This window comes from Aspergillus campestris (assembly GCF_002847485.1).
Source record: "Aspergillus campestris IBT 28561 chromosome Unknown P168scaffold_5, whole genome shotgun sequence".
NCBI lineage: Eukaryota > Fungi > Ascomycota > Eurotiomycetes > Eurotiales > Aspergillaceae > Aspergillus > Aspergillus campestris.
This window is the reverse complement of record NW_020194340.1, coordinates 216,355-230,261: the sequence shown is the minus strand read 5'-3', so window position 1 is coordinate 230,261 and position 13,907 is coordinate 216,355. Positions and strand designations below refer to the sequence as shown.

The following is a 13,907-nucleotide window of genomic DNA, read 5'->3' as shown; positions in this document are numbered from 1 at the left end:
GTGGAACCCAGCCGGGTGACAAGAAAGTGTACCTTGGGAAGTGGAAATTGCAAAAGGCTCATAGAGGATAAAATCAACGCTCCAAATCAGCGGTGTCATGACATAACCTTGACAAACCTACCCGGTTGAAACGCATCCAGGTACCTTGTATATATCCATTGATCAGAATAAAGTTGAACGGTATATCCCACTCCACCGCGCTTAGTCCTAGTCAAGCAGCTTCCCCACGGAGTTCGATCCCGATGACCCCGGATCCCATGCCGGTAGAGCTGATCAAAAAATTGCCGACACTACTAGGCTGTAATGGGGTTCATCAACGTGTACTGGTGTACCTGAGAGACCAGTACCTGTCCCAACCATGCCGGGCATGCGATGGCAACGTGTCAGTCGACTAGCTTGGTTTGACCTATATAGGCGATCACCACGTTCAGTATTCATCCCCGTGCACAATAATCCCTTATTAATTAGCTGATGTCTATCACAATGACCAGATGCGGCTTTGCCACCACTTGATCAAGCTGGAGATTAATGTGGACAAGATGCTTGTGGCCGACAATGTCGATCGGGCCGAGTCGCTGGTGTCGGTTAATTTCTGATCGCCCACGGGCCTCAGGCCTAGAGAGCAGACGAGGGTGTTGGCAAAATCCGGGGTTCGGTTAAATTAGCGAGCTTCTCCACATGGCGCGAAGGATGCTCGTATAGGCCAGGCTTAAAAGTTCGTTGCGGAAATAACCGCCCGACAAGGTAAAACACCAGTATCATCTGATCGGTAGATGTCTCACTAGGACATTTGCCGACCCATCTGAACTCTCCACTCGGAGTATGTGATGCTTTGGGCGATGGGTTGGCTTAATTTGGAGCTGCAGCTCGGATCGTCATTATATTACCCTTCGGTTGGACGGAGTGCAGAAAAATTCCTGGTGAGAGTTGTCTGTTCGGTAGATGTTATATTTAAGACCCGTCTCCCTTCATATTCATATTTGGTCGAGCTGCATTCATTCATTCTTTCTGTGTAGACTCAATACACATTCTCGCGCAATCTACTACATGAGTCGCATTGCGGAAATCGACGCTTCCCAGCAGCGCTACCATGATATTGTCCTGATACAGGAAGCAATACTCTCGCGACCTAAGACCTCCAACAACACCATGAACTACACACATCTACCGTACGCTGTCCCCAGCGGATACTTCCCCGACCCGATGAACGACAACCCGCTCCATCTGGAAGCCGGCTTCCCGAGCGAAGAACAATTTCTCTACGACGGCATGATGACAGGGCTGGACCTAGACGTGCTACAACTGTTGAACTCGCAGGACAACGGAATGGGGAAATTGCCATCAAACGAGGGCAAGATATTTCCCACACAGGAGATGGTGGGAGTCGCGGGTGCCGACTCGGGTAAATACCATCATCAACAACCACCGCCACTGTACGTAACCGCCAGCCAGGCCACGAAAAAGCCACCAAGAACCCCCCACTAACAATTCCACAGATTCACAGACCTCCCCACCTTCCCAACCGAGCAGGGCTTAAACGACCTCCTTCAATCAGCCTCCCCGCTAGCTGCCGAGCGTGCGTTGTTCATGAGCACCGGCGCCAATCCCAACATCGACGGCAGCAACAACAGCGCGGGTAGCCCCACAGCCGCAGCACAAGGGCACTCACAGACAACGCTACACCACTCCCCGCCTCCTCTTCTCGCCTTTGACGATCTCGACCCCTGCAGCTCCCCCGATACCAGCCATTTCTCGTACCCTGGCTACGACGACATTTATTACGGTGTCCCCGGGGAGCCGTTTCCCATGTCGGATGTGGCTGTTGCTTCGCTTTCTAATTCCCAGTCTCTGGGTCATCCGCTATTGCCGTCTCATGGTAATGCCAACAACAACAATGATAATCTGCTCGAAATGCCGGACGGAAGCACCCGTTTAACTGCGAATTGGCTTCCTGTTGATCCAGAGGTGGGGTTCACGATCGACGTTCCGCGATATGCCCGTACATCTGGTGCTTGATTTGGTTCATCACTACCCTCGGGTATTACCGATTTACGCCGATGCAATTATCTCGGTCGAGACTACTGTTCCCCGAGGAATATGGAAATCGATGACAGCTTGTCGTCTACTACGCTGTGCAGACTTCCAACCCAACAGACAAACTGAGGTTCATCGTCCAAGAGTGGTAGACTGTCAAGCCTCACTCATCGCGGGAAGTTTCCGCCTGCTTCCCTGGTTGATGACCTACGGGTCGCCGCTAGACTTCTACCGCATGCTTGGGCATACACACCGCGGTAGACTGGTCGAGTCCCTGGTCGCTGCGTCCGAGACAGTCGGTACACTCAATCTTCACGGCGCCAGGACACTCGTGATCGACGACTAAGATTGAGCGTGTGGGTTTGGAGACTTATCATGCTGGTTTGATTGCCAAGTTAGTCCTGGTGACAGCTTGGCATGGAAGTTCTAAACGATCGGGTACCGATCGATAAATAAAAGGAAGAATTGGAGGAACGGAAATTGAGATCATAGCTTTCCTTGTACATAGTCTATTCTCCTGGCGAGTGGAACACTACCTATATATTATCAACGCGTGGTATCACTTGAATAATGGCATAATAACCCGAAAATATAATTATGTACAAGTAGATAATACACAAAAGTCTACCAAGAGACCGATTGTGACAACACTGATTAGTGACGTAGGTAATAAAATGGACATTAATGGGATGATCGCCTCGGACGGTAGATCAAGGTTTATACACCAATGATAAAAAACTCCGCATTCGCCAAGGACAGCACAGACCGGGCCCGCAAGTGGATCGCTTCGAACGGGAATAGAAGGAAATTAAAAAAAGCAAAAAGCCAATTGGAAAAGAGAAAAAAAAATAGAAGAAGAAAGGCTGATGTCAGTCGGGCACCGCTCGCACCGACGAAGAAGTACACTCGTTCGTGAACACTGGAAAGTTGAACCGCTTCCCAATATGCTGGAATAAGTCTCTCATGAACTCCTTCTCAACCATGCCGTCGGCGAAGCTGTCAAATGCGGCGCGCAGAACGAACATGATGCGCGAGACGAGACACCCCGGGATGTTTTGGATGTAGTACTTCATGCTGCGGCAGATGTTACACCCGAACTGGTAGCGCTCTTGCAGGCTAAGAACGCTGATAAGCCCGCCATCGGTGCCGGAGATAACCAGGCTCAAGGCCCAGTAGAAGCAGAGGGAGGTGGCCATTAGGATGTCAGGGAAGATGAGAATCTTTGCTGGTAGGGTCTGCAGCGTAAGCGAGTTGCGCCAGCGGAAAACCGGGAATTCGTCGGGGGAGGGACTGTCGAAATCCTCGAGCGGCGTTCCCGGTGGGTAGGTATCGGCGTATACAGTCTTCCAGGCGTGCAGTCGGTTTTGCAGTTCCGAGGCTTGCTCCCAAAGTTGGCTTTGACTGACTGCGAGGTCTGCGGGCGGGATGTCATCCGCCAGTAACCGTGCTGAGAATTCATCGACCCGAGATAGATACTCTGGAATGTCAACTGCGACGTCTAAGAGTCGATGTAAGATGTCCTTTGCGGGCGCAATCCCGGCCCAAGGAACTGTCAACCATTCTTTCGAGGCCATAAACGTCGGCTGCCGTTGGACGAGTGCAGCTGTGACCTGTGTTTTTGGTCAGTCAGTTGCATGGTTTTTGAAGACAAAGCCCAGCCAAAGAATCCATACCCAGTACAAACGAAGGTCCACAAATAACGATCGCTCGAGTCCATAACGATGTCGGAATGGCGTGCGACTGCGAAGTAGTGCCAAACCGCCCACCTGATGTCGAAAGATTGAGTCTTTCGCCGTTTGCTTGAATGCCTAGGCCGTATTAGCAGGGACGCGAGAAAAGCGATAGAGACACATACCTCAACAATGGTTGCCAGCAACACTACAACGAGGACTTCGGTGGATTTGCTATCCTTCGGATCATACAGGGCTTTTTGCAGCTGCCGCAGAGTTCGGACGTAGCGTGAATGTCCCGCAACCTCGATGCTTCGGTTTTGACTCCGTCGGCCGGCGACTGTGAGGGAGGCTGCCTCAAAAGCATTACATAGAAAGGGAGAAAAGACTCGCATCTCTGAGGCTTCGCGCAGGGCGATGGTTCCGCCATATTTGGTGTGATCTGCCGGACTGAAGGTAGTTATCAGACGCTCGACAAATAATTCCATCACCGAGCCGGCCAGCGTTGGGTCAACCAAATGTTTCTTTTCTTTCAACATCGGTGGGGAAGACTCCTTGGCTACAACGTGTCAGCTGAAAATCATTCTGCCAGGAGAGGACGCATGACAAGATAAGATGACATGTTGGAACCGAAGGAGGCACGTTGATGATGAGGACACCACCTACTTTGTCTTGATAGCTCGACGGAAGTCTCAACATCGGGTGTTGTATCCGAAGAACTTTGTTCCTGGCGGCTCGTATGGTTGTCTGCAAGGTCGTCGTCACCTTCCAGAGCCTTCTCCTCATCGATCCGCTTAATCTGATAGATCGAGCGTTCCCCCGACGCGACATCCTCATATTTAATTGGCGGGAGGTTGGCAAGCTTTCGGGCCTCCGCGAGCTGCTCTTTCAAGGACTCGCAAGTTTCCACTAGGTTTTCGATCAGTGTGGATTGCTGGATATAATGGCGGTCCCGCTTGCTGGTGCCATATTCGCATTCGGAGGGTGTTCCCCGTAGACAACATGCTCCGCATGGCTTGACTCGGTCGCACTATAAAGAATCGCAGCGTCAATGCGTAGTTCGATCCAGGAATGCGCCCAAGCGGACGGTCGTGATGGCACCCGCGCGGGTAGTGGGTAAAGTACCTTGACTTTGCGTTTGTGACAATTTAAACATGAATATGTGGGTCGAATTTTCTTTCGTGTACCAGGCTTAGCTGCAGTGATACCTGGCGGATCTTTGTGTGGAGGGTCCGCATCTTGGTGATCGCTCATTCTCGGTGTTGTTCGCTGATAACTTTGGAGGGGGTTAAGGACGTGAAGGAGAGGTTACTTGGGTGAGGGGGGTTTTGAGACTAGTGCCAAATGTTAGGAAAGAAGGATAATAATAATCCTAAAGCTGACAGCCAGCTGCAGCACGACCGGTGGCCACACAAAGTTTATTGTGGGTGTCCAGTCAGAGCCTATGTAGCTGACAGAAGCGGGTGCCTGTTGCACCAAAGAAAAAACAAAGAATTTTTGGCCCCGGTCGCACTAGTTGCGAGTCCGTTATGCATGGCGGCTGGTGACTGTCTAGTACCCACAGATGGTCGTTGGGATTGCACCAAGGCTCCAAAGGATTGGACTATCCAGCGGCCATGAAAACGGCAATTTCCCTCCCTTGTCTGCTTGAAGATTTCGATCTCCAAAGATTGGCTGAATTCTAGATGAGCCCTACCACCTGTCCCGCTGGTCTGACCGCTGCCCGTTCTATGAATTCTCAAAGCGCATGACAGGGGCCAGCCGCACAGAGTCCTCCGGCAGATCGCTAGGTCGTGGGGAATGTGGGACCCACTTGTGATAGGTCAAACGAGCCCACTCTCTGTCTCGCCAAGGTCGAGGCCGGTGCCTGTCAAAGCGTCATCTGTCTCGTCCGCGGACCAACCACTGGATGGTCTTGCACAAGGGTGAAAATCCACATGCCGGAATAAAGACCCATAAACTCCTGTCATTCGATCACGCTTTTCTGCTGCCAGCTGAGATTGAAGGATCAAAAAGGTGTGTTTTCGAAGGGCATCGTAAGACTGTTGTCCCCTCGCCTCGCCTGGTTGGGAGCTTGCAGGGATCTACGAACCCCTTTGCCAGGTCGGGCGTGAGATCGTCGCAAATGGCGGTATGAGAGTCCTACCCTTGCAACTCGGTAGAAGGTGATCAGCTCCACTAGTAACCACGCCTGAGAGATAGGAGAGACCCTGACTTTCGTCAGTGTAGGGCAACCAAAAAGCTCTCTCCTTATAGAGAGCCGCGTGGCCAGCGTGAGCGTGTTTATCCCAATAATGGACGCGTACAAGAAGAACCACATGCCATCCAGTCTTCCGTCAGCACCAGCAAGTTCCTCGGTCCAGTGCATTAAATGCCCCACAATAGTCCAACGGGATGTAACGGTGTCTAAATACAGCCGCTTCAATGTTAGTTCGAGCTGAGCCCGATCGACCCCAGGGCTGTGATTGGGTTATGCGCCGTTTGTCAAAATGTGGCTGCTGCACCTTGAATTGGCGGATCGCCCAATGGTCCGCCCGGAAGGAGATCCCCCATTCCACGAGGCTTACAGAAGAAAACATATGGCTGAGAGACTGAGTGGTATGGGGGGGGGGGGGGGCTTTGGGAAAAGGATCGCGTAGTTCAACGTTAGTATGGGTTACTCATTGCCTAACGCTCTATGCGTCGGTCCCCTTGGAAGATTGGCGGATGTACATGGTGGACAAAAAAGAACGAAATGAAGACAAGGAAATAACGACGGGAAGGGCAAGGTCCGAGTTGTAAGTTTATAACGGGTTATTGAAGTGAGTGGAAGAAAGATGGAGGTCGAAGTAGGTTGATCTGTGATCACGGGGTGGTCACCTGCCTGGGATCTCCTGGACAGGCTATCATCTCCCATTTCAGTCTACAACTTGCCTCTCTTTTTCTCTTTTGTTCCTATTATTCTCTCTATTAAACAACAGCATCGCGCGTACATGGCAGCTCTATCAATTCGGCATGCTTTGTTATCTAGTACGTCCGAGATCGTTCGGTTGCACTGATATATATTCTTTAAGGACTACGACAGAATAACCCCTGATTTAGAGGCTCGACTTCACATCACTCAATATTCACCCGGAGTAGATTATTATATATAGTGAGTTTCTGACAACTCAAAATCTTGCTCAGGAAGCGATACTTATCAAATGGAAGTATTAACAGGCTAGAAATGTGCCACGGGAAAAATTGAACATGTATACATCAGATATGATTCCCGACCATGGACAAGTCATCAATAGGAAGAATGTGCAGTGGAAAAGAGAGAACTGATCACAATATTCCAACTTCCTTTACCAACCAACCCAGCTGAAACCGGGCAGCGCTCCTGAGGTGGGCTTGCCAGAGGGGGTGGGCATGCTGGTAGGGGTCGGGGTGCGGGTGGGAGTAGGAGTTCTGGTAGGCGTGGGAGTGGGGGTCCTGGTGATGGTAGTCCAGGTTGGGGTTGGCGGAACGGGGAATCCGTCAGCTCCCAGGCCACCCTCCGAGGGAGGAAGAAAGTTCGGACCGCCCGGGGGGAGAACGCGCTTGCCAAGATTGGCCGACGATGCCAGCTTTCCAACGCCAGCATTGGCCATGACCAGCGACTTCACCTCGCTGACATCGGCAACGGTGATCTCACCCTCGCCGGATGGCCAGTTGGAGAGAACAGAGTCATCACTGGCAGACAGCTCGCCTGACTGAGTGAGGATGTTGGCAACACAAGCCCGACCCAGAGCAGACTCGCAGGCAGATAACTGTTCGCTCGAACCGACAGCAAAGCTGGCGCCCGGCTTGCTCTCATCCTGGAAGGGAGTGTTGACCTCTTCGAAGACGTTGCCCTCAATGAGAACGTTGGCACCCTCGCCGACGTCGAAGGCGTGGCCGGTGTTGCTGGACCAGTAGTTGTTGTAAGCATGCCAGTGGCTGTCGTACTCGAGCTTGGGGGAGCGGCCGGAGGTGTGGTGGATGAAGTTGTTGGCAAAGGTGACCTTGTCTCCCTTTCCAAGACCAAGCCTGTTGCGAATGTAAGCCATGATAACCAAGATAAGCCAGAGGTATAGAAGCTTACACTGTCCAGTAATGGTTGCCGTCGCACGAAGATGACCACTCGGTTTGGCCGTCGAATTCGCTGTTAGAGATAGTCACGCTGCCGCCTGTGGGTTCACCGGATTAGCACTCTTCAAAACTATAAGGCTTGTAAGCATGGGCAATACATACTGGACTCGAAACCAGACACGAACATCTGGCGACCAACCAGGGACACCTTGACGTGATCAATCCAGATGTTGTCAGTGCCATCCAGCGAGATGGCGTCGCCGCCCCAGATATACTGAGGGTTCAGGTTCGTGATGTGGATGTTCTGGATGATGACGTTTTCGGCGCCATTGACCAGACGCAGACCCTTGCCCTTCAGCACACCCTCGCTGCCCACACCCACAATCGACTTGTCCGAGGCAACCTCCATGCCTGCCAAACCGGCGTTATCATATGTGCACTTGATGCTCGGATAGCTACCGCACCAGTCGGATCCCTCGGTCTTGATGGCATTCTGACCCTTATCGCCGCAAGTGTTGGACTCGGGAATGCAGCATTCGCAGTCTGTGCAGGTATCTTCGCTGTCAATAAAATCGAACTCCTTGTCGATAAGGATCACACGCGGAGTGCTATCGGACAGCCACTCCTTCAACTCGGCGATGTCGCTCGGTGCCGCGGGCACAGCATCGCCACCGCCGGTGGCTTGGTTGGCAAAGCCGAAAGGCGTACCACTGACTCCTTGAGCAGCCTGCACTGAGGCGCCGAACAATGAAGTTCCAGCGACGAGAGCCAGCAAGAACGCCATAATGACACACGGTCTTCAAGGCACTAGGGGTAAGAAAGATTGAAAAAGAACGGAACGATCGGCAGACTTGTGACGCTGACCAATTTTGACTGAACCAGCAGTCTTTGAAAAAAAGAATGGAAAGTATGCAAATGAAAGAACGGAGTGGACAAGATTGAGAAACAAATGCCTTGTCTGCAACTGCGGCGAGCGCAGAAAGCCCTGGTAATTATATACTCCATGGGTCGTCGGTCCCAAAATAAATGGCTAATTTGCATAAGTGCCCCGAGAGTCGACTATGTGCAATGCCCTCCCCATCGGAGGTTGTCGCAGGGTGATGGGGACAATCGTATGGTGAAACGGTGTGGTGCGGCTTGGCACGTTTTATTCAGCCATGTTTTGCCTACTGCGTAGTTTATCCTTGTCGATCATGAGTTTAGCTCCCTCTTGGGTACAATATCGAGAGTGCTTTTGATTGATGGAAGGTCATACTGAGACATGAGACAAGGACCTTGTCGATCCTTGTTATTCGAGCCAGAGACGTCCGTTGTGCCGGTGTCTCAGACTTGGGCTAGGGAGCGGAAAGCATCAGGTAATGATCGACAAGCCGATGCAAGCGGGAGCCCATAATTCGCCCAGCAGCTCCACCAGACGATTCAGGATAGGTATTATGATATCCTGCATTAAGGCTGCCTTTGGCTCATGTCCGCTATTAATACCTCTGACAGGAGGGAAATTATCGGATAGCCAAGATCCTTTCCACAAGCCACAGTCCAGACCGACGCTGGGGGAATATCCACATCCGTGCTCTCAGACACGGAGTGACCGACTGGACATGGATCGGACCCGAGATATATCATGGAAGGGATAATTTGCAGTGCGAAGACATCACCACACGTGGTTCGTCCCCCATGAATTCGGTGTATCACTCATCTCAAACTCAATGCGCTCCGCCCGCACAATATCCCTGTGATTCAGGATAGGCACGGCGACCTCCTTCCCATCCAGCCTTAAACGCTTCACATACGGCATCGACGGAGCCCCAGGCGCAGTAATATGCAAAACTCTATCCGTGTCTCCGCCGGCAATATCACCCCCTGTCGCAACCCCATCCGGCCACATGATCTTGATGCTTTCGAAGAAGGGCGACCCAACCACATATTCATCCCCAGCGGGGTCAACAGGGTAGAACCCCAGTGCCGAGAAGACATACCACGCGCTCATCTGGCCCAGATCTTCGTTCCCACTCAGCCCCCCACTGGTCGCATTGTAGTTCTCCCACGCGATCGCCCGAATCTTGTCCGCCGCCCGATTTGGCGCCCCAAGCCCAGAATAAAGGTACGGCACATGGTGACTGGGCTCGTTAGTGTGGTCGTTATGTCCGTCCTCGAAATGCTCGTCCAGCTTCCCCAGCAGCGCCTCCCTGTCGCCGAAGAGCCGAACCAAACCCGGTACATCGTGCATCACATCGAAGGTGTACACCCAGGAGTCGCCCTCCGTCCAGCCCCAGTCCGCGTGGCGAGCCCAGGATCCGTTATCGTTCCGCGCGCGCATAAACTGCGTTTCATTGTTCCAGATATGGACGTAGTTTTTGCTCCGCGCGCGTAACTCTTCGAGCTCGCCTTCGTCAGCGCCGGAGCCATGCTCACCGACGATAACACACGCGTAGTCGTCAAACGCATAATCCAGCGTGCGACTAGCAGACTCCGCCCACCTGTCGTTCGACACCCAGCCTTTCTTCGCGTAAGAAGTAAGGCCCGCGCGGGCCTCGTAGGACGTATTGGGCTGGCGGTCGTAGTAAAGCAAGGATGTGTCGTCTTGAGGGGGAACAAACGCGTCTTTTCGAACGGCTTGCCATGCCAGAGTGGTATTGAAGCCGCGAAAACCTCGGGTGAGGGCATTAGCCAAGACAGCGTCTACATGTGTCGCTATCATGATATTGGTTTCGACGATGTTGGCCCATATCGGGAGTCGGCCGCTCCATGTGAAGATCTGGAGCAGGGAACGCATCATGCTGTTTACGCGTTCTGGGGCGAGCAGTGTGAGCAGTGCGTGTTCTGCGCGGTAGGTGTCCCATATTGACCATGATTGGTAGTAGGAGTCTGGGGCTATGTGGATACTGTCGGTGTATCCTGAGTAGTAGGTGCGGTTTTTGGATGGTGGTGGGAGAGGCTCGGAGAAGTCACTCGGGTATTGTAGGGTGTGGAAGAGGGCTGTGTAGAAGATTGTGCGCGGGTCGTGGTCCGCGTCTGTGCGGTTGACTCCTGATATACGTATGCGACCGAGTTTGTCGAGCCATGCGGCTTTGACGCGTTCGACAGTCCGCTCAAAGGACTGGGAGTCTGGAATCTCGAGGTCGAGATTCGTGCGCGCTTGGTCAATGCTTACGTAGGAGACGCCGATCCGGACTTCTACGGTTTTTGTAGATGGCGCGAACCGAGCGTATGCGCCGCTGAAATTGCCTTTGTGGTGATTCGCGCCGTCATGTGTAATGTTTCCCGCGCTTGTGCCGTAGGATGCAAACGGCTGCGAGAAACGGGCGACGAAGTAGCCTCGAAAAGACGCAGCTTTATCTGGGCCGAGTCCGTAGTCTTGACGCTCGGGATTGTAGCCTGAGATCTCGCGCGCGTCGGGATCGATGTGTACCTCGCCGGTCCAGTTGCGGCGGTTGGCTTGGATGAAGATGTAGGGCTGGGCATGGTCACGGGTGTTGAAGGTGAAGCGAAGATAGCCCGTATGTGCGTCGGCGGACATGGCCGCCTAGTATCTTGTCAGAGGCGGACTTCGTGATCAGGTAAAGTACTCACCTGGATTGTATCCCCATTGCTGGAATCTTCAGTGTCGTCATCTGCATTATCTCCTTGCATAGCAGCCTGATGCTGTCTCCTTACCCGCCCATTAGCCCCGTCCTTCACTTCCTCCGGGACTTTTCCAACACCGCCTGGGTCAGGCCCATCGCCTACCGCCTCCGCAGTTGCATTCCAGTCTCTCCCTAGCCTTGGCGTAGCATCCAACTCAACCTCATAGACATAAGGTGTAGACACCTCATCGTCTTTTTTGAATATCAGACCACGATCCTCAAACAGCGGGCGCACATCCCCAAGACCAGGCATCAGCACAACCTGTCCTGCCTCCCCCATCCAAATAGCCGGTTGGTGAGTAGCTTGGAACCCGTGCATCAGACGATCTGAATCCCCGTACGGCACCTGCGAGATAAAGTTCTCGCGTGTCTGCGGCGTCCATCGCGTCATGGCGAACGGGGGCGCCACAGAGGGGATCATACCCCCGTTGCCGTTGGGGGTAACCCCATACGTTCCAATTCGAGGGTTGACGTGGTCTAGGATGCTAGGAGCATGGTACGAGGCCTGTTTTGGGGTTGGGGATGGATGTGAGGAGAGGGGGGTCGCGAGGGTTAGGAGGGTAGCGAGGATGGCATTGCTACTGTGTGCGTAATACATTGTGTATTATGAAAATAGTGCAAACTAGGGCAAGGCATGCTCCTTGACACAGGTGGTATTGCCGTGATGGCAACAGGGTTGTGGTGTTGTGATGGTTTCTTGTCCATCGGATGATCCTCCGCATTTGCGGGGTTGATGACTCATCGCTGTTGCACCGACACTGTAGATTGACTTGTTCATAACTATAGTGATTACGATCGCATATATCCTATTAGTGTTAGGGCAACATGGCACCGCAGGCAGGTGATGGGGGATAACTGCTGGCGGGATTGGTATATGATAGGATGCGGGTAGAAATGAACCAGACCTACTCAAGGCCTAATGTTTTGACCTCGAGAATGAAAGGCCTCAAATGTAGTGACCCAGGCATCAAAATGTAGAACAACAGGCTCATCGTGCCAATTCATAGAAAAATCCTTCCCTTAGATGTAGTAGAACACCTTACGCACAGGGGCTGATGGTAGACTTCATGACCCATGCAAGGGTCATCGCTCACCGACTTACCTACCCTGCGTCAACCAGGTGTATTGATGAAGGTTATACAATTTCATGACGGAAAGATATGGATCTGTGTTTCTCCCGTTATCTTGACGGACTTTTGGAAAGTTTGGTATCCACAAACAAATTTGGCATGAAAGCTCCCATACTTAGCCCTAAGCCAGCGTGGTTGAACACTTGTCAGAAATTTGAGTGGTGGGTTGCCGCGTGACCCAACAGTGTCACCCTAACGAATTTTCTTGAGCATAGATGCCAATGATATGTCGAGAATATTGATCCTGGGGTATGATGAGTATTATCGACAAACGACCTTGAGACCCGTCGGTATGAGACTGGAATTAGCAGCCAAGAGATATGGCTCTGACTAGGTGACAAGTATTGTAAATTAACACTGGAGCATGCGAGTTATAAGATAGGTGTAGTCCGCACAGAGGATGAAATTGAAGGTGTTTTCATATATGTCGAGAGTAAGAGAGAACAGGGCATGTTGTTAGTATTGCCGTTGGTCGTTTACTGTCGCCACGAAGATAGAAGAGCTAATAGCCGTAGAAGAGAGGTGGCCAACTATATATTGGGCTTTTCTCGATGGCGCTTATAACCAAAAGGTAGATGCTTGCATACCACTGCAAGATCATTCGACCCAGAGCCGATATGATGGCTATCCGTCCTCCAAGTAGACCATAGGGTCTCTTGTAGCCAAAATATATCATGTGAGGACAAATCATCATATAGTATACCCTATGTGGCCAAGCCATAGTGGGTGTGCCTTGCGGAGAAGTTTAACAATTGACTAGGATGGAAATCCAATACCATTAAGTTTTAGGACTTCACTTACCTATCCGATTCTATGGTCATGGATAGTTGTTTCAGATTACATTATGTGAGCTAACTATTCCTTCAGCGTAGCTGATTCCAGGAGGGAAGCAGGATCCAAACCTGTAATTGACCAGGGCCCCAACGCTAATCATTAGAGCCTGCCGGCCGACTTGCGCTAAGCCACCCGCTCCCACGATCTCTTCGTAAATAGGGGACTATAGTAGGCAAACTAGATTCTCCATATGGGAACTGAAACAGCTAAAGGCAAGGCTCACCAGCATCAAACCGTCGTGTTCTGTTACGCATAAGATGTGTGGCTTCAAAAAGTCAGAATTGATAAAGAAAAAGACATATGACGAGGAATAGCGACATAACTAAATGAACTGAACAAAAGTTCAGAGGCGCGGAACAAAAGACCAAGGAAATGACGCCAACGCTACGATTCATGGGGCGCAGGAGCCTAAGATAGTAGTCTTTCTTAGCAAACAGCGACCACTTCCAATTATATGAGAATCTATTCCTACCCAAATTCTTGCACTCCCCAAATACTCAAAATTCACTCACAGTTTATGAATTGCAATCAAAATCATGCTAATC

General features: G+C 51.7%; 4 protein-coding genes across 4 annotated transcripts; 1 reads left to right on the top strand and 3 right to left on the bottom strand.

The window, feature by feature from the left end:
- Window positions 1–1,047: 1,047 nt before the first annotated feature.
- On the top strand, window positions 1,048–2,016 carry P168DRAFT_317724 (uncharacterized protein; the record flags this gene model as incomplete). The annotated part of the gene is made up of 2 exons (XM_024840135.1): window positions 1,048–1,433; window positions 1,497–2,016. 2 exons carry the CDS (start codon window positions 1,048–1,050, stop codon window positions 2,014–2,016), a joined length of 906 nt encoding a protein of 301 aa, XP_024693269.1.
- Window positions 2,017–2,596: 580 nt separating this feature from the next.
- On the bottom strand, window positions 2,597–5,045 carry P168DRAFT_251433 (Zn(II)2Cys6 transcription factor). Its single transcript, XM_024834268.1, has 5 exons — window positions 4,830–5,045; window positions 4,371–4,734; window positions 3,890–4,263; window positions 3,708–3,842; window positions 2,597–3,644 (listed from the first exon to the last, which is right to left on the bottom strand). The coding sequence occupies exons 1-5, from the start codon at window positions 4,956–4,958 to the stop codon at window positions 2,904–2,906; spliced, it is 1,743 nt and encodes a 580-aa protein (XP_024693268.1). The 5' UTR covers window positions 4,959–5,045; the 3' UTR covers window positions 2,597–2,903.
- Window positions 5,046–7,030: 1,985 nt separating this feature from the next.
- P168DRAFT_296453 (polysaccharide lyase family 1 protein) lies at window positions 7,031–8,559 on the bottom strand (the record flags this gene model as incomplete). The annotated part of the gene is made up of 3 exons (XM_024838114.1): window positions 7,031–7,733; window positions 7,789–7,873; window positions 7,938–8,559. The coding sequence occupies 3 exons, from the start codon at window positions 8,557–8,559 to the stop codon at window positions 7,031–7,033; spliced, it is 1,410 nt and encodes a 469-aa protein (XP_024693267.1).
- An 867-nt stretch (window positions 8,560–9,426) lies between these two features.
- P168DRAFT_234662 (GH92 family glycosyl hydrolase) lies at window positions 9,427–11,996 on the bottom strand (the record flags this gene model as incomplete). The annotated part of the gene is made up of 2 exons (XM_024833426.1): window positions 9,427–11,298; window positions 11,346–11,996. 2 exons carry the CDS (start codon window positions 11,994–11,996, stop codon window positions 9,427–9,429), a joined length of 2,523 nt encoding a protein of 840 aa, XP_024693266.1.
- Window positions 11,997–13,907: the final 1,911 nt, after the last annotated feature.

Bases quoted from the DNA above. Each gene is read 5' to 3' on its own strand.
- P168DRAFT_251433 (XM_024834268.1), bottom strand. From the start codon at position 4,958: ATGAGCGATCACCAAGATGCGGACCCTCCACACAAAGATCCGCCAGGT. The intron at 4,264-4,370 runs GTAGGTGGTGTC...GACACGTTGTAG, and splicing joins CGTCGAGCTATCAAGACAAA to CCAAGGAGTCTTCCCCACCG. The intron at 3,645-3,707 runs GTATGGATTCTT...CCAAAAACACAG, and splicing joins TGGACCTTCGTTTGTACTGG to GTCACAGCTGCACTCGTCCA.